The following is a 26415-nucleotide window of genomic DNA, read 5'->3' on the forward strand; positions in this document are numbered from 1 at the left end:
TAGGGGTCTCCCACATTAAGTCTACTACTCAATCAAGGAGGGCCTCCGAACCATGTGACTGCTTCGTTTCGAACTGCTCACTCACACACGCACCATTAGGGGCAGCGTAACACACTTGGAGGATCGTACCATCAGCTCCTTCTGCTTGTGTGAGCTCACAAAAACCCATGACTGGTTGTAGAGCTGTGATTGATGTGAGAGTGCGAAGTTAGCTGAGAGAGATCTGCCAAGCAATGCATCAATAATGCCAATCTGTGCCTCTTTAACTCATTCGAGTGTCAAATCTCATGTCTGCAATTTAAGGCCTTTGGCACATAGGCTGTCCCAGCATGAAAATCCATTTCCCCAGAAGCACATCTGCCTACAAAAAGGTCTACCATGGACTCTAACTTTGTGTTTACATGCTCAATCTTACACAGATTCAATTATTACCACTACACACAGCACCAAATTATGAAATATATCTTCAGATCTTTCACACTTAACTTGTCAAGTGGCTAATTTCTGGTTCTGACCCAATTTTTCCTTCTGGCTCACTGATTAAACCTTTGAAAACCTGTTTGTACATTGCTTTGCAAGTCTATCCATTGTATGTGCTTCTGAATTATGACTTGGCCTCATTGAAAGTATGAGGCTTTGTTTAAAAGTCATGCTCCAGGTGAGGCTCGAACTCACAACCTCAGCATTGCTTTACTAGTACTGCTGTATAAGTACCGCGCGCTAACCGATTGCGCCACTGGAGCACAGTACTGACAGTACGGGGGCCTCCAGTACAGGGTCTAATACCCTTTACTTCAAGAATACCCCCATATACTTCTAGTATATGTTGTAGAGCATAGAGAACTGCTGGCTGTCAGGTTGGTCTTGAAAGACTGGTGATACTGGCTTGAGGATGCCTTCCACCCTTTCATCAATTTCACTGATCAAAGACCTGTAAGTACTCTGAGAACCGCTGAACAACTTAAACTTGACAGGCCAGATGGGTTGTGTTCTTTACTAGGATCTAATTTGTTACCTTCAAACAGGGCTCCAAGCCTGATAAAGTAGACTCTCTGTCCTGCATGCACTCGACCACATCACAAGACAAAACCTAAAAACTTGTTCTCACCAAATTTAAAGCTTTGTGGGTTCTGCTACCTTGGGATCTAAATCAAGGTATAAGCCCTGACAGCACCTTCACTACTGTGTGGCCTCAGGGCAAGACCTGATATCTATAGACCAATCTTATCTCCTGGTCCCACATATCACCTGTTGCAGGTTTCCTAGGCATCCAATAACCAATGACTTACTCCAAAACAATTAAGGATGGCCTCAAATGTTAATGGACAGCCAAATACAAGAAATAATCTCACCCTGAACAGTGTGTGCTCAATCCATTGTTTTATGAGTGCTGCTTGTATGGAAAGTGATGCTGCTAGTCAGTCCACAGTGCCCATTGATCCACCTTGCCCCTGAGTTCATGCCTAGAATAATAAAGTGTTTGCTGATAACACAGAACAGATCACCCATAATACCAGTCTGGAGATCTATTCCACTGGCTATACAGGACAGCCTCATTAACACTGGGCTGATATAAAGCTCTCACAGCAGTATATCAGAGCTTATAGCATTCTCCAATGCATCAATGAAGTTTAGTACTAGCTTGAGCTACCTAGAAACTGTTCCTTGCTCCCTCATTCCAAGTGTAAAATCTTAAATCTGCAATCTAAGGTCATTTGGCAGAAAGGCTCAACCATCCACATCATCTAAACACTTCAAGGGACAAACTTTCTATAAAATAAAAAACATCACATCCCCTCTGATTTGAATTTCCTGATTTCCTGAAAGTACCTGATTAACGGGGTCCTGTCGAAAGCTGCTGGATCATATCTTACAAAGTGTTTAATTACCTCCATAATGGGGTCTTTGTTCTGTCAAATCGACTCTAACGTCCACTTTACATGATTAATCTTACACAATTACTGGCTGCACATATTTGGATTTAACTATCACCACCACGCACACTACTAAGTTCTGAGGTATTTTACCAGCTTTATTTTCACACTTGGCTGTAAAGTGTCTGATTAATTCCTGGTTCTGACACATTTTTTCAATCTTGCTCACAACCTGTTTGTACATTGCTTTGCAAGGGTGTCCATGTACATGAAGTTTGTCTTGCCCTCATTGAAAGTTTCAGGCTATGCTTAAAAGTCATGCTCCAGGTGAGGCTCGAACTCACAACCTCGGCATCGCTTCACTTGTACTGCTATATAAGTACCGCGCGCTAACCGATTGCGCCACTGGAGCAACTGCTAGTAAGGGGTTCTCTCAGAGTTTTAGCAAGAAGTCCAAACATCCAGTTGCTTTTTACTTAAAGAAGCTCATGCCAGTGGAGTATAACTAACTATGATCTGGGGAACTGAGAACTGCTGGCTGCCAAGCTGGTCTTGGAAAAGTAATGACACTGACTCAAGGATGCCTTCCACCTCTTTATCGCTTTCACTAATTAGAGAACCTTAAGTATCTGAGAACTGTTAAACAGCTTAAATTTGACAAGCCAGATGGACTGTGTTCTTCACATGGATCCAGTTCACCATTGTGTTATTGGAGCACTCCTATCTCACAGAGGTCAGTTATTTGTGATTTGGCTTTGTTGGTGCTTGCTTATTTATTTTATTAATAAAAACCATTCAACACAACTGATTTGTAGTAGATCAATGCATTAGTAATCCATCAATGTTACCTGTTGGAATAATCAGTTGGAATAATCAGTTGTCCTATACAGCACTTACCTGAAAATCATTATTACATGATTGTAGATGTAATATTTAAATTTCTTTTGTTGTTGTTGTTGTTGTTGTTGTATTTGTAAGATAGTTGTTGTCGTAACAATGAATTTCACCTTTCACCATGGTTGCCTGTGTTGCTGTCCTCCCATTTGTTTTCACCTCACTCAGTTTTAGAACCTGGAGCCATCTGACCTCCTCTGATTTGTGATAATGAGATCAACAGGGATTGATGACATCACTGGCCACCAGGATCAAGTCAAGCCATAAAAAAGATTAGGCAAGCAATGAAGAGGAGAGGAGAAAGGAAAGAAGTTAGTAGTGTGTGGAGACGTGCTGATGATATCCTAGGAGACAGAGGGATTTCTTCAACTGCTGAGAGTCTGCAGTCTGCACTGCTTAACAGGTAAGAGGAAGTGCTATGATTGGATGAATGGATGCCAGTATGAGGATGAAAATCTGAGAAGTACTTTGGTTAGATTATGGCAAAAAATGCTAACTGATTTATGTGATCAGTGATCACAAATGTTGGGAGTGAAGTAGGAAACATAAATGAATTGTTAAAGACGACTCATGCTACTGCAATATAATCTTTCTTTTAAGAAAAAAATGTTTAATCTATCAGAGAATGTGATTCCACTGCATTTTTATTACCTGTTGATCAAGTTAACACAAGCTGTTCTTATCTTATCTTATCTTAACTTATTCTATCCTGTATTGAATTAGTATTAAATTCTTTCAACAGCTGAGATGGCTCGGGACATGTCAGAAAAGGACATCTTGAAAATGGAGCTGGAGCAGCTACAAATAGAAGTTAACACCCCTCGGACAGTAGTGAGTTTTCTCAGTGTCCAATATCCTTTAGTAGAAGTTTGTTTGAAGACAACCTGTCTGGGAATCGGACACAGACCCTGGAGATGCGAGGTGTTAGTGCACTGTTCATTGTACTGTCCATGTACATGGATTTTGTCTTGCCCTCATTGAAAGTTTAAGGCTATGCTCAAAAGTCATGCTCCAGGTGAGGCTCGAACTCACAACCTCGGCATTGCTTCACTTGTACTGTTGTATAAGTACCGCGCGCTAACCGATTGCGCCACTGGAGCTTGTTGGTTCAAGAACCTCCAATACAAAGGTCAATTCTTTGATGCTTTCTACTACTGTATATATTTTCAATAAAAAACATTTATCACAATTGGCAACATCTCTCTCACAAGGTACTTAAACATTGATTTGTAGTAGATAAGTGGTTCGCCTTAGTTCTATAGGACCATTGCCCTGCCTATTTTAGTGTTGTTGTTGTTTTGCTTTATCACACCCAGTTCAATTAAGAAAAAGCTGTTAAGTAGTTAATTAGCTTTATTAGGTTTGCTGGGACATGAGAAACCACTACAATATGTAGTAGGGGCTTATCTTTCAAAAAGGACAGATTTACGGCAAAAGTTTTACAAAATATATCTAATTCTCTACTTGAGTTATGATATATAATTGCGATGAAAAATAAATAAAAATAACCAGTGTTTGAATTTGCAGCCCTGTTAATTTTTGGTAAATGATAACCTGTAACACAAGGGTAAACTCCAATCTATACTCAGCATAGATAAATATTTTAAAATATATTATCGATGTAATATTCATTATAATCAAATGATATGTGATCTAACCTACTTGGCATCATACTAAATATTTCGACCAAGGCATTTACACACGCTCTTATCCAGTGCGACTTATGTTTTTTTTTTTTTTCTTAATCACATTACACATCTGAGTAGTTGAGGGTTAAGGGCCTTGCTCAAGGGCTCAACAGTGGCAACTTGGTGGTTGTGGGGTTTGGACCTGGGATCTTCTGAACCGTAGTCCACTGAGCTACCCCTGGCTCCCCAGTACTGTCTGATATACTTCCTGTTAGATGTCCTAATTGCATTTATTATCCTTTAATAGAAGTTACTTTGATTAACCTGTAACTCTTTAATTCTTTATTGTAGATGTCTAAAACTGCCCCTGAGATTGTCTCCTTCATCGAGTCCCAGTCTGCTGAAGACCCTTTAATCAAGGGAGTTCCTGAAGACAAGAATCCCTTTAAGGAGAAAGGAGGTTGTGTTATTACATAATACATCATAAAGCCTTCATAATGATAATTAAAGGCTTTCTGAAGGGGTTAATGTTTTTTTTTTTTTTTTTTACATCTGGTACATTCGCTAGATAATAACTGATCAAAGAAAAAAAAAATCATTTTATTTAATCAGCTTCTCATTAGGTTTATGAGGTTTACTAAAAGCACAGTACACTCCTTCAACTCCTATTACCCTTTATGGATCGTTTGTTTTTTCATGTTAAAATATTGATTTATATGGTATTTTTTAGAGTGGACAAATTTTAAATAAGTTATTGAAATGAAAAATTTAACTGTATATCCAAATTGCAGTAAAGCCAGTTTTATGATAATATTTATTGTTAAAATACTATAATAAAAGTGAATTTGAGCTGAATGTCTTCTCTCATTATTTGTAATGTAACCTATTCTGTATAGGACATTCCACAAGTGGAGATAATAGACGATAACAGCACAGGGACATTTATCATCGTATATCCATCCAAGTGGTGTGATAACCATTAATTACACCAAGTGTTGGTCATCAGCATGAGAAAAAGTAGGTTGTTATAGTCCAGAGTACTGAGGAGAGAACAGCTGCCTGCCAAAACCCCACGTTCAAAAACAGGAAGCAAACACATCTGACGTGAATGTTATTGTATGTCACATTTTGACTCCTGAATAATTGTTCTGAAATGCTTTCAAGTTGTTTAATGTGCACATAAGTCGAGTTACAAAACTAACTAACCTGTTACACAAGACTGAATCCCAAATTACTTTCTAGCCCCCAATCAAGGGCACTACTTGGTGTCTGGAATAAGCGATTGTACATCTTATTGCACTAGCTTTCAGTTAACACTATTTGGGATTAAACTCCCTAACCCAGAAGTTAATATATCTGATATTCTGAAGCAGAATAATTAGAATTATAAAGACAAAACTCACGAGATTTCCAGGACTGTCCACCACCTCCATGGGGAATTTCACCTAGTTAATTACTCTAACAGTTGCCAGTTCTTCTATTCATGGAAGAAATATTTGGCTAAAGAAAAAGACAAAACAACCATAATCTGTTGATAATAACTGGTGGCTGTGGAACTCAAGGCTGTTGTGCTCAGCTCATCTGTGATGCCTTCAGTATTCGGGTTGTGCCCTTGTTTCTACAACCACATTACAGTCATGCTGAAATCCAGCACAACAGCACTCTCTCTCGTATGATATTTATTAAATAAAAACATACACAACTAGTTATTAGTAACCAATCAACATTGCCCCTACTTTTCTAGCTAAAGTTATATCTGATAATGGATTTTAACTCAATGCTCTAGAAATGTTTTTGGCTATATCCACGAGTTTCAAAGATGTCCCAATATTGGTTATTGCTAATCAGATCTCTATGTCAAGCCTTCTCTGGTCCACTAAGGTGCTTTTCCCACCCATCTGTCGAAATGCTTAATCTTATTTTTCAATCTCAGGATTAAGGTCTAAGCATTTTATCCTATTACCTTATTACTGTCCCTTGAACTCAGTTGGCCCCTTTTTTTCTTGTCTTTTGCTTTTCAGCTACTGGACCAAAGAAGACTAAGTGTAAATAATTGTTTATAGTCTACCGTTTATGTTCGATACAGAGTTCGAACTGGACCAAAGAAGACTAAGTGTAAATAATTGTTTATAGTCTACCGTTTATGTTCGATACAGAGTGCATGTGAGCATGTTAGCATACACAATCACTTCATCCATCCATCCATCCATCCATCTAGGAAATCTTATTATATCTGTCAATCATCCTTTCTGACTGGTCCATAATGCTTACCAACTTCACTGCTTTAGTGCTGGGGTAAATAGGATTCGGATTTACAGAGCTAAAACAAGAAGAAAAAAAATCCGTATCAAAAAACGTCTGAATTTTAATGCATGATTTAAACATTTGTTTCTGTTCTATGCATTTAGAAGGTGATCACAACATGACATCACTGCAAACATCTACATCAGTACAAACATATTGCAAAGAAGCAAAGCTGTTATGATCTTTGAATCATCCACTAGATATAAACAAACCTTTCACTGGATATAATTTTACAGATATCGTGTTGCTTTTCTCTTGTTCTGGCACACACTATTAAAAAGGTGCATGGTCTACTGTCCATCAGGTCAACTGGACGACCTGTTAACCAGACTAGATTATCTGTTTTAGCTATGCGAAAGTATGCATATACTCTTTAATTTATTTATTTATTTTTTGTTGTATCAGATTTACAGAGCCTCACCACAAGCATTTCAGTGTACAATTGTCCCAGGAATACTGAGCAAATAAAATGAATTGATGACACTAGTTTCCAGTAAGTGGCTTCATGCTTTTGCCCTTCACTGGTTATTTCATAGCCTTAGCACTAGAGGGCACCTCCCTGAATTACTGATGTTCTCTAGTCTATTACGACACTCCTATCCTGTGTATTTCCCGTTCACACATTATATAAACCAGAGTGCCAGTGTGAAGCCTTGCTGATTCTTATTGTTATGTAAGTTTTTTTTCTCGTTTTGAATATTGTGCATGATCTTTTTTTTTATTTTTTTTGGTAACATTGCACCTTGCTTCTCTGTTTACCTATTTGGGTTACTAGATCCTGCAAAATGCTGTGCATTGATTTGTTTTAAACCCTGACCTGCCTGCTGAATATTCTTTAGCTTTGTCCTTTGGCTTGGGAAACACTTGGGGTCATTAAGTTTGATTTGTTTTTGGTTATCACTGTGTTTTTCCCTGGTCTGTTGTTACGTTTTGGATTATGGACATTAATCATACTATTATATACTATTAATTAACCTTCAGCACATAAAGATTAACAAACTTTGTTGCAAATAAAGATTAACCAACTAGATGCAATAGAATAAATAGATAAATAGGATACAAATATTATAAATCTACAAAATTCTGCAAGACATTTCGCATAAAAAACTAATAAAAAAATAAAATTAAATTAAAAGGATCTATCTTTGTAAAAGCAAAGAAAGGCCAATAAACATATATAGGGCTTTTTTTTAATTAAACATATACAGGGCTCAGGATTTTGCAATGTAAAATGTATATTTTCACATCTTTTTCCTTTTTTTGCTGGCAAGAATCTCTGATTGTTTACAAATTGTCAAATATTATAATTTTTCCTTCCACTTCACAACGATTTGCCACTTTGTGTTTGTCTATCACATAAAATCCTAATACAATAAATTTAATTTTGTGGTTGTAATGTGACAAAAAGTGGAAAGTTCAAGGGCTTTGCAGGGAACTGTTGCGTTATTTTCTATCTCAACACATCACTCCTTATCTTTATTTTTTGGTCATAAAACTTAATTTACCTATCATGCCTTTAGACCTTTAGCACTTTACTAGCTGCTTATAAGAGAGAATATCTTAACCAGTTCTGCAACAAATATCAGTTCATACAACACTACAGCAGCAGCAATTGTGTTGTTCCTTTCAGGATGTGGTTGCTGGTGCTGTTGGTGTGTTTTCTGGTTTGGGCTCTCGGTACTTACTGGTTCCTGTTTGGCAAACCGAGCCCTTTCTCAGTGGAGTCAGTTCGACCCCCAGGTCCATTAGAGCTGAACCAGAAAACGAGAGATAAAATTCTGAAGCAAGGTGAGTGCATGAGGATTCTTTACATTTTGTATTTCAAAAAGAGAACAGGTTGTTTTTATTTTATTTTATTGCCTACAATGGGATCTAGCTGTTGCTCAAATAAAACATGAAAAAGAAATATTTTGCATGCCATAAACTAATAATTTTTAAGTTTATTGCAGGTATGTTTTTATCTTGTCTTATCTTAATTAGATTAACTGATTTGGTTAAGAGTGGCTCAGAGTGCTTTAATTGACACTTATTGCTCCTATGATAAAGCCTCACTGTGTGATCTTAACAAGCCAAACTTAGCATTTGTATGAAATAGAAACACTTATTTATTTATTTATTTATTTATTTATTTATTTATTTATTTGTTTGTTTGTTTGTTTGTTTATTTGTTTGTTTGTTTATTACATAATCTGATAGTATCTATGGGTTTACAAGACATTAACACACTCCAGTGATTTGTTCCTATAGGTTTCAGAAAAGACAATGTTCCAGAGAATCTGGATGCCATCGTGATTGGCAGTGGCATCGGTGGCATTACGACGGCCGCTATTCTGGCCAAACTGGGAAAGCGAGTGCTCGTGCTGGAGCAGCATGACCAGGCTGGAGGCTGCTGTCACACTTACATTGAGAAAGGGTTCGCGTTTGAAGCAGGTAAAAAAAATCACGCTATAGCATTTTGGACTTTGATTTTCAGCATGTATTGCTCCTGCCAGATCCCCAGTGGGGCTGTGATAAGCTATGGATCGTTATGACCTTGACCAGAAAAAAGTGATTACTGAAGAGACAACTCAGTGTTCTAGTTTTTACTATATTATGATGTGTTTTTTTATGTAACTCTATATTCAGGTATATAGACTCATGGCTGTGTTCTTAAACAAACAACAAAAAATTTTATTTCAGATTAAATTATTTGTCACATGTACAGTACCTTACATCACAATGAAGTGATATTTTGCATATCCCAGTTAGGAAGCTGGGGTCAGCCAAGATACACCACCCCTGGAGCAGATAAAGTTAAGGGCCTTCCAAGTGCTCACCAGAGGCAGCTCAGCAATGCTGGTGCTTCAAGCCCTGACCTTCAGATCAGTAACCCTAAGCCTTAACCACTTGAGCCGCACCCTTACTAACATGGTTATAATCTGACTGAATACTTTTTAAATTGTTATTGCGGTAGGTGACTGATATTTGATTGAAGTAACCTCTTCAGCTTGTGGTGGCGCCAGCATACAAACTCCCCTTCCACTACATCAGAATCATAAGGGCTACAAACGACATGCTGATATTCTGTGCAGTGTTATGTTTTATTTTTAAGGGCTGACTCTCAAAATTAATAAATGTATATTTTAAATGGTTTTAGGGAACAATCACCAATGCTATGCAAGTTTACCCAAATGAAAAATATTAGGAACTATTAAGACAAAAAGGGGTGTCACAGAAAGGGGTGATGTGCTCGTATTTTCTTGTTTTATTGAGGACTCTCACTGGACTAACTGAAGATTGTTTATGCACCTAGCTGAACAACCAGACAGTAAGGCATTAAAATAGTCCAACCTAGAGGTGATAAAAGCATGAACTAGTTATTCTGCATCATTTAGTGACAATATATTTCTTACCTTGGCAATATTTCTAAGGTGAAAGAAAGCTATCCTTGTAATATTATCTACATGAGCTTCAAATGTAAGGCTGGAATTTATAGTTACACCAAGATCTTTTACTGTTGCACTTGATGGAACAAAAAGGCCATTTAAAGTGATCAAAAATCTTGCTTCTAGCTGCTTGTGGTCCTATAACTAGAACTTCTGTCTTATCAGGATTAAGCAGAAGAAAGTTAATTAACATCCAGTCTTTTATGTCCTGCACACAGTGCTTAACTTTAGTAAGCTGGTTTTTCTTATCTGGTTTTGCTGAGACATATAACTGTGTGTCATTACAACAGTGGAAAAATAATACCATGCTTATTTATTTTACAGAAGAAGCATATAAAGAGAAAAAAGCAGTGGGCCTAAAACTGAACCCTGTGGAACACCAAACTCCACTTAAGAACATGCAGAATGATCACCATTTAAATCTACAAACTAATACCAATCAGTCAAATAGGATCTGAATCAGGAGACAGAAGTTTCCTTAATTCCTACTACATTTTCTAATCTGTGGAGGAGAATACTATGATCAAAATTTTGTGAAAAGCTGCACTGAGGTCAAGTAACACAATATAGTGAAGCAACCCTGATTAGAGGCCAATAGGGGGTCATTTACTACTCTAACACATGCTGTCTCTGTCCTGTGATAAGGCCTAAATCCTGACTGATATAGTTCATTTATGCCATTTCTATGTACCTGTAGATATAGAGATACAATGATCTAGCAGCACTCAGAGCTTTTTTATAGTTTAAGATGCTCTTTTCCACGCTATTTGAAATTCTAACAATTTAGTTTAATGCAATTTTCGTTCTAATTTTTAAGCGCTCCGTTTTAAAGTGCATGTGTGGTCATTATACCAGGGAGCGAGTTTTTTCTATCTCTAATCATTTTCCTTTTAACTGGTGCTACATTATCTAAGGTATAATGAAATGTCAACTCTAAATATTCAGTTGCCTGATCGAGTTCTGTGGAGTCAGATGGCGAGCAAATCAAAGTTGATAACTCTGGGAGATTATTGATAAAGCTCTGTGTGATATTTGATGTAAATGTACATTTAATGTAGTAGCGCGGCACTGTGCGTACATTATTACTATGACAGACTTTAATTGAGACAAGACAGTGATCTGAGATAACTTAAGACTGTGGAATTGTAATTATATTTCTTATACTTAATCCAAAAGATAATATAGTGGAACCTTGGATTATGAGCATAATTCGTTCCGGAAGCGGGCTCATATTCCAAAACACTTGTAAACCAAATTTAATTTTCCCATAGGAAATAATAAAAACTTAAATTATTCATTCCACAGCCCCCCCCCTCCAAAAAATACATAAAAATAATTAAGACAAAATATAAAGTAAAAATAAAACAAATTACCCTGCACTTTACCTTTAAAAATAAGTAAAAATAAATCTAGACAGATAAATGCTTTCGTTTATGCATGCAGGCGCTGTGTGTATGTGTGTGTGTGAAGCTAAAGTAAGAGGAGACTTTTACTTTCAGTCCTTCTTGTCTCCCCCTTCTCATTTACACAGTAAACCTTTCTCCTCTCTTATTTGAATTTTACACAAACACACACACATACATTAATGGAAAGACTGTTTTGTCGGATACTAATGGAATCACTGCTGTAAAGTAAAACAAACAAACAAATGAACCTGCACATTACCTTTAAAAAAAATTGCGACAGAGCAGTGTTTCTGTGTAGATCCAAGTGTGTGTGTGTGTGTGTGTGTCTGTGTTTGTGTAAAGCAGAAAGGGGGTGCTTCACACACACACAAACACACACACACACACACACACACACACACACACACTAAAGAGAGTGTGAGAAAGAGTGTGAACCGGCACTGTGTCAAATTACGCGCACGCACACAAATAACGACAGGATGTGGGAGAAAATGGATTTTTAACCTTCTAATGAGACTTTATTTTGCTTTACACGAGTGCAGAGATGTGTGTTATAAGAAACAGTACATATGTGCTGTACACACACACACTTACAGAAACACAATATAAAATATCTTTTACACACACACACACACACGTGGTCACAGTGTCATAGTAAACAGTACACACGTGCACAAATGTTGATTATACCAGTAAGAGACGCGCACTTTACCCACAATTCCGCGGCACAAGAGAGAGAAAAAACGTTGGCTCAGTTGTGATGCTTGATATATGATACTCTGTACTCATAAACCAAGACTTGCTCGTTTTCCAAGTCAAAATTAATTCAAAATCTTAGCTCGTCTTGCGGACCACTCGCAAACCGAGGTTTCACTGTATTAAATTTAAAGTGTGACCTGCTTTATGAGTGGGCTCTACTACACACTGGTTTACTCCTATTTAGTATTCCTACTAAGTAAAGAAAATATTAGTTTATGTACTGTACCATAAACTAATATTCAATCAGATTTTGAATCTGAAGGAAAGCTGTGAAGCTGAAGGAAATCGATATGGATTCTAAGCAAATTACGGCTAAAGTTATGGACACAGGAAATAATATCTAAGAAGAAAACTGCATCATGTCACCCAGGCACTGGTGGGACACAAACTTAAGCACAGGGTTCTGTGTCTGAGACAGGAGTGCACTAGACAGAAAGTGGAAGCAAGATTTCTGTATACAGTTGGCTTGTATGGAGAGATGGCAGGAAACTGAAGGGAAAAAAATGGAGTTTGTCCCAAAAAGCACCAGAGGGACCCAGCTAAAATGAGAATAGGAAGACAACGAGGTGCTCTGTTCTTAAAGGAATCATTGTTGTACGTGGGTGCGATTGATGTCTGACAGTTGAAGTTCTGGCCAAACTGATTCCATAAACTTATTTGATAACTGAACGATGTTAGATAAGCGTGTGCATGAAGGACAAATCTTTAGTGTTGATGTTGTTGCAGAAGGTTAATGAATGACCGAACAGCTCAATGTCAAATTGTGGTAAAGAATTTTGTCCTAATCTAAAAAAAAAAAAAAAGAGATGTGCATGCAACTTGGTTGCTAAAGACCTAAGTAGCCAAGCAAGTATTGATAGTAACAAGCAAGCTGATATTACATGATTATAATTTGACAGGAGAAGAATTTTTCAGGCCAGGTCTTTTGTTACCTTTAAAGGTACATATAAAATAGCCCCTCCTCCAGCTCAGCTAAGTTGCTCTTCTTTGCAGGGGTGTGTGGCTGATTTGTAGCTCATTTGTGGAAATCAAAGCTTAAGAAATAAAATAAATGATCTGAGAGTTCTATCAGCTGGAGCCTTTACGCACACAATTTTGTGGAGCTTTGACACCTGCGTTAACTGCGTTTTGGCTCATAATCCAAAACACTTGTAAACCAAATTTAATTTTTCCATAGAAAATAATAAAAACTCAAATTATTCGTTCCACAGCCCCCCCACCCCCCAAAAAAATACATAAAAATAATTAATACAAAATATAAAGTAAAAATCAAACAAATTAACCTGAACTTTACCCTGAGCTTCAGGAAAGACATAGTAAGATGTTGGACCTTTAATGTACATTAACAAACAACAAAATAAAGGAAAACAATTATAAAATAACATTCACAGGGGTTTCAATGAACAGCAGTGTGCAGATATTTTATACCCACCGTATAGTATATCTGTCCCTGCAGGACTGCATTACATTGGCCAGCTACATGAGAACAGTCTGCTTAAGGTCATCATGGATCAGCTCACAGAAGGACAACTGCAGTTTGTGGAACTGGACAAGCACATTGACACTGTAGTGATCGGCAGCAAAGAGAAATGCAGGGCGTACACCATCTATAGCGGCAGAACTGAGATGGAGGAGCATTTGAAGGAGCAGTTCCCTGATGATACCAAAGCTATAGAGGAGTTCTTCAAGATCATGAAGGTAGTGCAGCTCCCTGAGTAGTTTCACACACCTCCTGGTTTCTCATTCTTTAGCTTCAAATGATCTTTGGCATTTTCAAAACTAAATGCAGTTGTTTCTTTTTTTTTTTCAGATCTCAGCCAGACACACACAATATTTAGCTGCGATGAAGCTCATTCCTGAGTGGGTGGCATTGTTCCTGCTCAGGAGTGGCATTGCCAACCTGTTCTCCTCCATCTTTCGCCTCGTAGGCACGGACGCCACTACATTTGCTGACAGTCTGACCTCCAACAAAGATCTCCAAATAATCTTCTACTACCTTTTTTATGGTGAGACACTACTGGTACAGTAATTTGGCACTTTTATTTCTGGTTACCGGTGTTATAGTAGTAAAATGGGTAGCATAGGTAGCTTCAGGATTCTTGGTTCCATCCTAGTTTTAGGTAGAGATCATCATCTTCTTCTCATGTCTGTGTGGTTTCCTAGAGGTTCTCCAGCTTCATCACATTGTCCAAAAACACTGGCAGTGTTAAACTAGCACAATGATTGTGTGCATGGTGCACTGCTCTAGACTGGCATCCCATTCTTGTTCTTGAAATAATTCGTGGTCTTGAAATAAGCTTTGGCCTTAACCTTTATGTTCCTTTAAATTATACTAAAAACCAGAACCACTTTTGTTCTTTTCTTCATATCTTAAAATGAAAAAAACATTGTACATAAGAGATCATATTTGTATTAAGAAATGCAAAATAAAAAGTTTTAATCAATAAAATATCTTAGAATAAATTTTTTCATTATTATTAATGATTCACAGGTGTTCCACCAAAAGAATCCAGCTGTATCATTAATGCTTTGCTGTTGCACCACTACAAGCGTGGAGCGTACTTTCCAAAAGGTGGCGCCAGTGAAATCCCATTGCACATCACTAAGGTCATCCAGAAATATGGTGGACGTGTCTTGGTCCGTGCTAACGTAAACCGCATCCTGGTCGACGATAAAGGAGCTGCATATGGTGAGAGATGCAGTAATGCACTACATGCTGCTACCGCCATTTTACATACAATAGCATAATTTAATAAATAATCCAAACTACAGATAAACAGATAAAAAGTCACAGATAAACAGTTTTCCCGATAGGACAGTTTAATTTTCCATTTATAGGTGTCACTGTAAAAAAAGACCAAGAGGAAGTGGAATTGCGAGCTCCTGTTATCATCTCCAGCTGTGGAATTTTTAACACCTTCCAGAAACTTCTTCCATCGCATATCCAAACCAAACCAGGTCAGCTCTCAAGCATTACTTCATACACCGAATATAACGCTTAGCACTTTTGCTATGGTAAAGATGGTGCTACACATGTTCTGCTCCCATGTTGCAGAGATACAGAAGAGGCTAAATATGATGAGACCTGGACGAGGATGTGTTTTAGTCTTCTCGGGTTTTGATGCCACGCAGGAGGAACTGGGCATCAAATCGCACAATATGTGGTGCTTTAAGAATAACAATATGGATGCCATGTCAGTACCACACTCACTTGCTTGCTCACTAACTCACTTACTCACTTATTATCTGTACCGCTTTTTCCTGTATACATGGTCGCGGGGGGCCTGGAGCCTATCCCAGGAGACTTACTGTAGGGTATGGGGCAGGGTACACCCTGGATGGGGTGCCAATCTATCGAAGGGAACATACACATACACTCTTTCACATACTACGGCAATTTGGGAATGCCGATTAGCTTAATTTGTATGTCTTTGGACTGTGGGAGGAAACAAGAATTCCCGCAGGAAACAAAACAAGGCCACAGTGCCCATGTCAGTAGCAGAAAAAGAGGATTTTTACTTGGCTTGGTACATAAAACCCAAAGAAAGCCCAAATACTTGGCGGAAAAACTAACTTAGCAAAACGAAGTGTTTATTAATTTTACATAAACATTTTTGACATATCAGGAATTATACATTTATTAGTAGCATTAGATTATGTACTGGAGATTGCTTGCAATACAAGTACCTGTAGTGTAAAGGAGAACTTCATTAATACTTAAGTCTAGTTTTCTTGTCAGGCTTTTTCTTCTGCAGAGCCCACTGGGTAGTGCTGTTGTTTAAGCCGTGAGATAACATTAGCCACAGCACAAACCCAGTGAATGACTCTTTGCCGTTTTTTCCACTTGGACATGTTTTTATCCTTAGTATATTTCAGGCTGTAAGACGAACAAGGCCAAACCTTGCATTTCTATTCTTCATGCTTCAGCAGGACAGCATGTACAGCTATTCTTGTTAAGAACAAGTATCAAAGTGGCAAGTTTGCTCACTTGTAATGTTCTGTTTATGTAAAGGATGGATGAGTACTTCAGTATGGGAAAGGATGAAGCACCAGAGAACATTCCCTTCATGTATTTTACGTTTCCCTCTGCCAAAGATCCCACTTTTGAGAGCCGTCACCCAGGTACAACCTCATGTTTTAGTTTTCCTTTTTACAAATGCCAAACACAGCCTAGTGATGTGGCAGTAGCAGTGGTTTGAGTTACAGTTTCAGATGCCAAGTTTAAACCACACGTCAGCTCATGTCTACTCTAGGCAACAAGTCTTTGTGTTTTCACGAAAAATGTTGTGTCTAATACTAGTAATAAATGTTTTGTTCTTTTTTTAGGGAAATCCTGCATGATCATCCTGACAATGGCTAATTATGAATGGTTTGAAGAGTGGAAGGACGCTCCAGTGAGAAAAAGAGGCGATGATTATGTAGAGTACAAGATGAGATTTGCCAACAAGCTCTTCAACTGGGCCTGCATCCACTATCCTAAACTGAGAGAAAAGGTAGACATACTGTACTCATCCAGGTAGCTAATCATATCGGCAACTGTGCAGTGTAGAACATTATGCAGATACAGGTTATGGCTATGTTTACATCAAACATCAGGATGGTAGTGACTTCTGCCAGATGGGCTAGTTTGAGTATTTCAGAAACTTTTCTGAAACGTCTCTAAAATAGCTTAAAACCAAAAACATCCAGTGAGTGGGCAATGCTGTACAACATCAAATGAGGCAGGAAGTCTAAAATCACTCAAATAATTTTTTTACATCCATGGTGAGCAAAGAACAAATCTCAGAATGACAATACAACAGTCCGGATTGGGTTTTATTCCAGACAGCCATGTTCAGTTTTGTTTGCGAAATGACATCCCAGGCATGTTCTTCTTGGTGCTTGGGTTTCCTCCCACTATCCAAAGACATGCAGATTAGGCTAACTCATGTCATCTACATGTATAGTGCTTTATCCTGCGTCACGGGGGGGGGGGGGGGGGGGGGTTAAAACCTATCCCAGGAGACTTGAGGCACGAGGCAGGATACACCCCGGATGGGGTGCCAGTCCATTTTAGGGTTCACGCACACTACAGGCACTTCGGGAATGCCAGTTACCCTAATCTGGATGTTTTTGGACTAAGGGAGGAAACCGGTTAACCCATACAAAACCCACCAAACACAAGAAGAACATGCAAACTGCACGCGTCTAAGGCAAGAATCAAACCTGGACCCTGGAGGTGCGAGCCACCATGGATTAAGGTAACTGGTGTATCCAAATTGCCTGTAGTTTGTAAATAAGTGTTTGCATGGGTACATGCTCCAGAGGTTCTACAGAGGCTCTAGGCTTCCATGACTCTGTACAGGATTAGTACTATAGAGAAAGAGTGAATGAAAGAGAGTTATCCCATAGCCTTGATGGCAGTATCTAACGCTTACATGGAGTTATGGGAAAGTAGAAAAAAATAACCTTAGTGAGCATCAGCTTTGTAAGTGGAAATATTGATTAAAGAGCCAGCGGTGAGTTTAACCCTTACAGGAAGGATACCATAATGCAAATAATCATGCTGTACAACCATAATGAGCAGAAAAGCATCTCAGAATGCACATCAAACCTTGAGCTGAAAGAACTACAACAGGTGGAAGACCCATCATGTTCCATTTCTGTTAGTCAAGAACTGGAATGTGACTCTATCATGGGCATAAAAAGACCAAAACTGGACAGTAAAGATCAGAAAATGACCAAGCCATCTTTTCCCATTGTTTCTGTAGTTAATGTAAACCTGTGCAAACTGCACCATCAACCTCTTGAAAGTTATCTGCATCCTTCCATGCTTTGCATTGCTGCACCATGATTTGCATGTCATTGAGTTTACACTAGTATAATTAAGAACTACAGGCTCATTGTTGTTATTCATGAACTCATGTTCTCACCTTGTTTTTTCCTAGCTGGTATTTCAAGAGGTCTCCACACCATTGTCTAACTCACACTATCTTGGTTCTTACCGTGGAGCCACATACTCAGCTGAGCACAACTTGGAGCGCTTCCAAGCGGAGGCCATCGTCAGAAATCGTTGTAATACCCCTGTCAAAAACCTCTTCATTTCAGGTATATTAAGCGATCTGTGATTAACATCGCCTTAATGTTTCTATGCTTCTTGGGGAAAAGATGCCGCATGCAGTATATTAGTTGGCCATGACTCCAGCATACTGAGTTGGTATTCCAGGCTTTGTTCACTGATGATGTGTGACTGTGTGTTTTTGGCTTTCCAGGCCAGGATGTGTTTAGCTGTGGTATTGCAGGTGCGTTACACGGTGGCATACTCTGTGCCTCGGCGGTGCTCAAACAAATCGTGCATTTCGACCTCATGATGCTAAAGAAGAAGCTGAAAACCAAGAAGGCGAGAGAGACTGCTGATCATGCCAAAAAGGTGCTGTGAATTAGAAAAGCCTCCTGTAAAAGACGGGAAATGGGATGACCTGCACAAATGAATCAGGGTTTCACATTTATTGCCACTGGTTTGGGAAAATAGTATATTATGCGCATGGCAAAACTGTGTGATAAATTCTAATCAATATTACACCAGTGAAAAAAATGCTTGAATGAATGAATGGATTTTAATGCTCTGTTATTTTGGTCCTACTGTAAATCATTTCGGTACGGATGTACTGTACACTTTGCAGTAATTATTATCCGTGACTTCTGGTAACTTCAGGTCAGAAGTGCAAAACGTACATTCCAATGTACATCAATATGTACGGTTTTATTTTCTTATCTTTTTTATTACAGCATGCAGTTACATACTTTCATTGATCTCATACTTGTAATATTGTGATGACAAAAAGATGCAATAAAGAAAAAACACTTGACCTTTTAAAAGGATATTTGTAATTAAATCCTTAAGAAATGTTCATATGGATGCAAAGATATAACATACAGTAGGCAGCAAATGCATCTTTTTTTCCCTGAAGTTGGTGTGTTATACTCAGGAAAAATGGGCAAACGTAAGGATTTAAGTGACTTTGACAAGGCCAAGTTGTGATGGCTGGGTCAAAGCAACTCAAACTGCAGATCTTGTGAGATGTTCCTGGTCTGCAGCAGTCGAGACAAACCAAAAGTGATCCCAGGAAGGAAAACTGGTGAACTGGCAACTGGGTTATGGGTGGCCAAGACATGGGGGGTGAAGTCTGGCCGTGTACTCTGATCCAATAAAAGCGCTAGTGTAGATCTAATTGAACACAATGAGTGATGCCACATTATACACCTAGTTATATACCAACATTAGGGGAATCCTTTAACTCTTTATGCAGAATCCTTGTGCCGGTGTTGTTCTGACCTGTGTGAGAGTACCTCCTGATCGGGAATCAAAGGGATTACAGGAAACCTCAAACTTCCTCAACTAAGTGGACATTTCCTCTGGGAAAAGAGTGCAGATTGGTTGGCATAACATGGGACCTGATGTATGAATAGAGCTGTAGAGGAGAGGAGAGAGAGATGAATGCCTTCACTGTGTGTAGCTCCAGCGGGATGCCTGCTCTATTCGCTGTGAACACAGCCCTGTACACCGGGGGGTTATAACCTGTAGTCACTTACAGATGATGCAGCTGATCTGCTTCTAGAATATCCACAGTTCATTTGATTTGGCAGAATGGTAGAGAATAGAACAGAAGGATGCTGAGTGATGGCAGTTTGCCATCAGTGGCTCAGCGGTAGGCTTCTCACCTTCTATATGGAAGACCTGGGTTTGATTCGGGGAATACTTCGTTTCAGTCCTGCATCAGTGCACTTGTATAGTTTGATAATTTCTGTGCTACTATTGCTTTGTATTGGGGTCACAAATAGTTCAGTGGTTAAGGCCTTGGACTATAGTTCAAAAGGTATCAGGTTCAAACTCCACAACCACCAAGTTGGCGCTGTTGGGCCCCTGAGCAAGGTCCTTAATCCTCAGATGCAGAATGAGATTTAAACTCTTCCAATTTTCAAGAATTAGACATTCCACTTCAAAAATATCGGAACGGCTGCACTGATTGCTGAGCCACCTCGCCTGGGAACGGTATTCATAGAAGTTCAGCCGTGATGTTCTGTAAAGGTCAATCAGTTTTATGCCTTCATTAAATAAATAAAAAAACTTTACAAATGCAGGTTTGACTTAAATGCCCCTTGTGTGGTTCATTCCTAATATATATCCAATTTGGTTACATTCGTAGTATATAGTGTTGTTCATTTGTTTCAATTATATTGTAATATATTGGAGACCTACAGTATATCTGTCACATTACAGAACATCTTTATGCTACATGTATTGAAGAGGTTATATAAAAAAGTGCCGTTGTTTATTCACAATAATACATTTTGTTAATATATGTTCTTATAAGTGCTTAAGAAACTCAGGTGTAGATCATATGGTAATGAATAATAAAGGACATCAGTGAAAAGAACTTAATCTATTAATACAGGAAATGTTAAACAGATCTTTACAAGGAAATTCGATGACATTAAAATAAAGTTTAAAAGAGGTAAAACAACAACGCAAAACTGATTGAATGCAAGAGTCAAGAACACACAGCTAGAAAACACAGCGATAATGAACAGGTTGCAACAGGTCTGACCTTGGGGTGAATGTGCTGGGATGTCTACCCCTGAGATGATTGGCAACTGTCTTGAATGCTTTCCACTTGTGAATGATCTCTCTCAGAATGTTGATCTCCAAATTGTTTGGAAATGGTTTCATAACCCTTTATTATAACTGATGTTCAGCAACGATTTCTTATCCAAGACCTTTGTCTTGTCTATGTCATTCCCACTGGGCATTGTGTTAACACACACCTGAATGCTCCAGACCAGCAAACTGCCAAAACTTACAGTATGCTTTTAAAGAGGTCTGCATGTGTGATTGAGTTTCATCATGGGGCTTGATGGGTTTTTACAAATGCACTTGACACAATACTGTTCTTACAAGAACTGTTCCAGAACAGCTCACCTTCATGTCTTAAAATTATAATTAACTGTTGCTGAAACTTATCCATATTCCACAGGCCATATTTGTTATTTCATAGTTTTAAGGTATTGTTAATGCTTTTTTCCAGTATTGTTTTACAATGTAGAAAATATATCACTATACAAAAAAAAGTTTTATTTTTATTTTTATCTATGCCCTTTTTAAAACTCGATTTGAATTATGGCAGCAGTGTATATTACTATGTTTCTTCTGCAGGTGCTAGCATGTGATCCTAATTTTCATCCATTTTTCATGTTTTGGGGCTCTCTGTATATATATTTATATTTACGTTTAGGCATATGGCACACAGTTTTACTGAAAGTCCTTTGAAATTTCCGTCATTTGATAGATCCTTACACTGGTTACTAGGTTACTAATGAGAGGGGATAGCTAAGAAACCAGTGCAAAAAAACTATTTATACACAAAATTATATATATATATATATATATATATATATATATATATATTAGTGCTGTCAAAGTTAGTGCGTTAACGCATGCGATTAATTTGAAATATTTAACGCATTAAAAAAAATTAACGCAATTAACGCGGTTGCAGTTTTTTTAATTTCCTGTTGTGGCCGACGTGTGTTCAACGTGCAAAGTAGTATGGATAAGACCAAGAAAGGACTTTTAGACGGAAAGTTTCAGTATAAAACTCTGCCGGATGGTTCTGTGGATAAAACAAAAGTAATCTGTACATTTTGCAAAGCCGAATTTAAATACCACAGAAGTAATTCGTCTTTGACATATCACTTAAAAGCAAAACACCCCACCGAAACAATCTCTACAGGGCCTCACCAATGTAAATTGCATTGATTGTTTTGACATTCAAATGACACAAATGGCACATACCTGTGTTTTTATTTCTGTAATAAATATGGCTTTCAAGCCAACAGTTAATTTGGAGAATATTGATGGTTTATTGCAGGTATGTTGTTTACATGAGAAAATCTGTGTTACAAGTTAAACAAAAATTCCAATAAACAATCATATTTGAATTTAAATAGTTTCATTGTCTTGACTTTACATTAATTATTTACATTTACATATCCAAAAAGTTTCAGTCTTTTAATTGTGATTAATCGCGATTAATTGCAAAAAATTGTGCGATTAATTAGTTATTTTTTTTAATCGATTGACAGCACTAATATATATATATATATATATATATATATATATATATATATATATATATATATATACACACACACACACTACAGTTCAAAAGTTTTAGAACACTTGAAATTTCTTTGTTTTTGTTTAGTGATTTGTTTTCTACATTCTACAACAATACTGGGGATTTCATAACTATAAAATAACACATATTGGATTAGGTAATTACGTAACAACAAGTTAGTTGTTATTTTAAGACACAGAGGTCAGCCTTTCTGTAATAGTTCTTGCAAGAACAGTATTGTCGAGTGCATTTGCAAAATCCGTCAAGCACCATAATGAAACTGTCTCTCATGAAGACCGTCCCAGGAGGGCGAGACCAAAACCTACCTCTGCCACAGACGAGAAGTTCATTTAGAGTTATCAGCCTGAAAAATGACCAATTAACAGCACCTCAGATTAGAGGCGGTATGAAGTCTTTACAGAGCAGAAGTAGCAGAAACATCTCAATATCAAAGGAGATTAATGCATTTTTTGGACGCCTTCAGCATTCCTTTACAATGTAGAAAGAAATAAAAATCAGGAACCATTATGGAGTTAGAAAGTGTTCTAAAACTTTTAAACGGTAGTGTATATATCAAAATCAGAAGAAAAAAAACAAAAATAAAACAAGATACATACTGCAATAAAATGTATTTATTTATTATTATTATTATTGTAAACCATAACACGCAATTATAGATTTTTATATTCTCTGATGCACTTTATATAAAAGCTCAGTGTTTTTAATTGGCTTTAATTTGTACTTATAATGTTGTTCTCATGGAATAAACAAAAAAACAACAACAACAACAAGAAAAACTGACATCAAATAATATCTTGGACAGTTAAGGGTTCTTAGCTTCCTAAAGGAGTTCTTTCTTCAGAACCCTATTTGATCAGATTCTACATAAAACAATCAATGGCTCTCTAGAAAATAGTAATAATAATAATAAAAAAACTTCTAAAATTGATCTTCAAATCTCAGACAAGTTAAGCAAAAACTAGTGTGTTTTCTTTTAGCTGCTTTAAGTTGAGCCAGTGACAGTGTTCATAATGAAGATGATTTTAATGTAAGGATTCATAAAAACGAAAGCCATTTGTAAACGAAAAGAACTCGTTGGTGTTTATTGTTGCGCTTTGCGGGTCACTGCATTAATTGGGGGGTTTTCATTTTAGGAACATTACCTTCCCTTAGTTTTTTCTTTGTCTTTCCTTCCTGCATTTTCCTCTCTGTTTCTGTCTTCCAGATGTCCCTCCTATGAGCAGGGTTTGGTGAAGCTCTCTGACTTGAAGGCAGCTGGTTTCAATCATCAGACAAACAGAGAGAGAGAGAGAGAGAGAGAGAGAGAGCCTGAAAAGGGTGGGAAGAAAAACATACTAACCCTGTGTAAGGTCACCTAAACACTAGGAGAAGCTTGAGTACGTAGGCCACCGTTCAGAGTATGCTCTCATTTCAGGCATGCCAGAGCAGGTTTTCTCACTATATCCAAATTTTTTAGAATTTACACACACCAGTGTGAGTTCATATAGGGTAACTTTATTCACTGAAATGTCTCTCTTTCTTGTTACCGTTTCTCGATCATTTTCACAAAAGTCGGTTTGTACTGTATAGAACCTATAATCTCTAAGAAAGAAGAAACTTTTGGCAGATTTTGGAGCATGGTTTGTACTCTTTCCCCTCTTACTCATGCACTTTGTGTGTGTGCGTGTGTGTGTGTGCGACAGAGAAAAAGAGAGAGAGAGAGAGAAAGGGAGGTTGTGTTGAGCTTTTATAAATAATGTGAAGCAAACACACATCCCTCCACGTCAAGCAAAAAAAAAAAAGGGCCAGACAAGAACAGAACAGAAAATTGGCTGTGGTGTTGGCCGAGACACCTGGGAAAGAGAGCGGATCATTTACACTAAATTAATTTGAAATGTTTTAGTTGAACGCAAATAGCTTACATTCAGGATAACTCTACTAGTGATGATACAACTGATATCTTTTATTTGAAACCCAGATTAATTCAGGGTTATTAAGAGATTAGGTGAAACAGATTATTTATGGTACTGAATGTCATTTTGCCTGGAAAACCATAAAACATAAAAATCTTTTTTGAGCTTAACATATTTTTACATTCAGTGGACATATATTTTTTTTGCTAAAATATGGATAGTGAATATTCTGATCACCATTCCCACAATTTGGTGCATTTTATATCCCCAGTTCAGATCAGGATCAATATAAAATGCTAAACACGATAATTTCTAAGTACACTTTTAAATATTAAGCACTTTTTATATCTTAAACTTTATGCAATTTAATCATTTTATTCATATTACACTGGTTTTATTCATTAGTCACTAAACATTTCTAATTTAAACATATAATTTTATAGTTATGCTTAAATCCTCTCTTTTATATTTTTGTATTTTCCTTAGTGGGATTAGATTTATCAGGGTTATATTTATCAGTGTATCAGCATTCCTGAGAGGGTGGACCTTCTGCATCATAGAGTTTACCTTTAAATAAAAGGTTAAAATTCTATGCTTGAGCTTGACAAAATAAAATTGTGAAATATTTAGTAAATCCACATTTAAAGTCCAAAAGGCACACTACCAGGAATGACGAATGAAATGGTCGACTAAACGACCATGTGTGTAATTTCATAGGATGTCAAGTGATAGTGGTTCAGCAAGTGGTAGTTGGAATATCGCTCTGGTCTACACATCTTCATGTTGTGCTTTGTGGGTTTTCTTAATGCACTCTGGTTTTCTCCACAGCCCAAAGACATGTTGTAGGATGGTTTGTGTCCCAAATGCCTTTAGTGTATGGTTTGGGTGTATGAGGGTACAGTATGTAAGTTAACTCTCACAGTACCCTCCCTTGGAGGTAATCTTCAATAAGCTGACACCTCCTTCATCGCGTCCTACACCCCGCACCCTGGCTCCAGGCCACCTCTGACCCCACATTATTAGGGAATTATCATGTAGACTAGAATGGGATGAAAAACGATTTGTTGAATTAAAACAGTTTGAGTCAGAAAAGGAAATAGGATGTAATAACTTTGTGTCAGCTGTACAAATACATTTCATTTTATTGAACCTTATTGAACTAAAACGTTTGAGTGCCAGCTGTTTCCGAAAGACTTTTAAGCAGAGTGGGCAAATTTACTGAGTTAATCAGTCAACAGACGTGATTATGGGTCAAATAAAATTGAATAAAACACAACAAAGCCAATAATACTGATCAAAACAAATGTTCATATTGGCAGCTGCTTCTACACTCACTAAGTATTTATAATACTATGATAGAATTAGTATTAATTATATTAATTTCACTGCATATCATACTGTGTATGGTTGTGTACGTGACAAATAAAATGAAATATAATACAATAAAATTGGAATTAGAATTTAATATTTACTAAATTGCACACTTCACAGTATTACATGATTTTAACACCACTGACAGACATTAAACATACCATTTTTAAATGTTTAACGTTTCATTTACTACTTAGGTGTATGTTATGCTTTATTAGGATATTTATGCATAAATTAATGTCATTATTATATCAATTACAATGCTATACATTAATAAAAAAAAACATCAAAAAGACATCAAACTGATTTTGTTTTGTTTTTTATTTTGTTTTGAAAACCCGCACAAAACTTATAATTAATTAAAGTATTGCTCTAAAATAATTAAGATGGTCTATGCAGACAGCAGAACATTTTATTCCTCTGTACAGTTTGCATTTAAGTGGTTGTGTACACTACAACCAAGTATGAAAATGCAATCTTTATGTATAATAATATTACTTGTGATCACAATCCTCTGTCCTAAATCTGCCCTTGCTTTATGTTTGTGCTCTGTAGACTTTATGCAGCGTTTCATCACCAGAAATCTGCCAGGCAGGATGGAAGCGAGCGCTGCGAACACAGCCAGTCGACTCATAACACTGGAATCCCTCTTGGCAGCTGCTCCACTTTTTTTCGCTTTGAGAT

The 26415-nt window shown here is 37.4% G+C and overlaps 2 protein-coding genes and 3 non-coding genes across 5 annotated transcripts; 2 read left to right on the plus strand and 3 right to left on the minus strand.

Annotated features, from left to right (window-relative positions):
* Positions 1-650: 650 nt before the first annotated feature.
* On the minus strand, positions 651-743 carry trnai-uau (transfer RNA isoleucine (anticodon UAU)). Its single transcript is given in 2 exon segments — positions 651-686; positions 706-743. It is a non-coding gene; the product is annotated as a tRNA-Ile (tRNA).
* Positions 744-2193: 1450 nt separating this feature from the next.
* On the minus strand, positions 2194-2286 carry trnai-uau (transfer RNA isoleucine (anticodon UAU)). Its single transcript is given in 2 exon segments — positions 2194-2229; positions 2249-2286. It is a non-coding gene; the product is annotated as a tRNA-Ile (tRNA).
* Positions 2287-2972: 686 nt separating this feature from the next.
* On the plus strand, positions 2973-5143 carry gngt2b (guanine nucleotide binding protein (G protein), gamma transducing activity polypeptide 2b). The gene is made up of 3 exons (XM_053511998.1): positions 2973-3171; positions 3511-3599; positions 4748-5143. The coding sequence occupies exons 2-3, from the start codon at positions 3516-3518 to the stop codon at positions 4871-4873; spliced, it is 210 nt and encodes a 69-aa protein (XP_053367973.1). The 5' UTR covers positions 2973-3171; positions 3511-3515; the 3' UTR covers positions 4874-5143.
* trnai-uau (transfer RNA isoleucine (anticodon UAU)) lies at positions 3776-3868 on the minus strand. The gene is given in 2 exon segments: positions 3776-3811; positions 3831-3868. It is a non-coding gene; the product is annotated as a tRNA-Ile (tRNA).
* A 2188-nt stretch (positions 5144-7331) lies between the features above and the next one.
* si:ch1073-13h15.3 (inactive all-trans-retinol 13,14-reductase) lies at positions 7332-19151 on the plus strand. The gene is made up of 12 exons (XM_053510821.1): positions 7332-7373; positions 8331-8488; positions 8948-9130; positions 13747-13988; positions 14101-14296; positions 14782-14979; positions 15129-15248; positions 15346-15484; positions 16303-16412; positions 16617-16783; positions 18218-18377; positions 18542-19151. Coding segments are annotated over exons 1-12 (1842 nt in total). The 5' UTR covers positions 7332-7371; the 3' UTR covers positions 18709-19151.
* The last annotated feature ends 7264 nt before the right edge of the window (positions 19152-26415 follow it).

This window comes from Clarias gariepinus, chromosome 14 (genome assembly GCF_024256425.1).
Source record: "Clarias gariepinus isolate MV-2021 ecotype Netherlands chromosome 14, CGAR_prim_01v2, whole genome shotgun sequence".
Taxonomy (NCBI): domain Eukaryota; kingdom Metazoa; phylum Chordata; class Actinopteri; order Siluriformes; family Clariidae; genus Clarias; species Clarias gariepinus.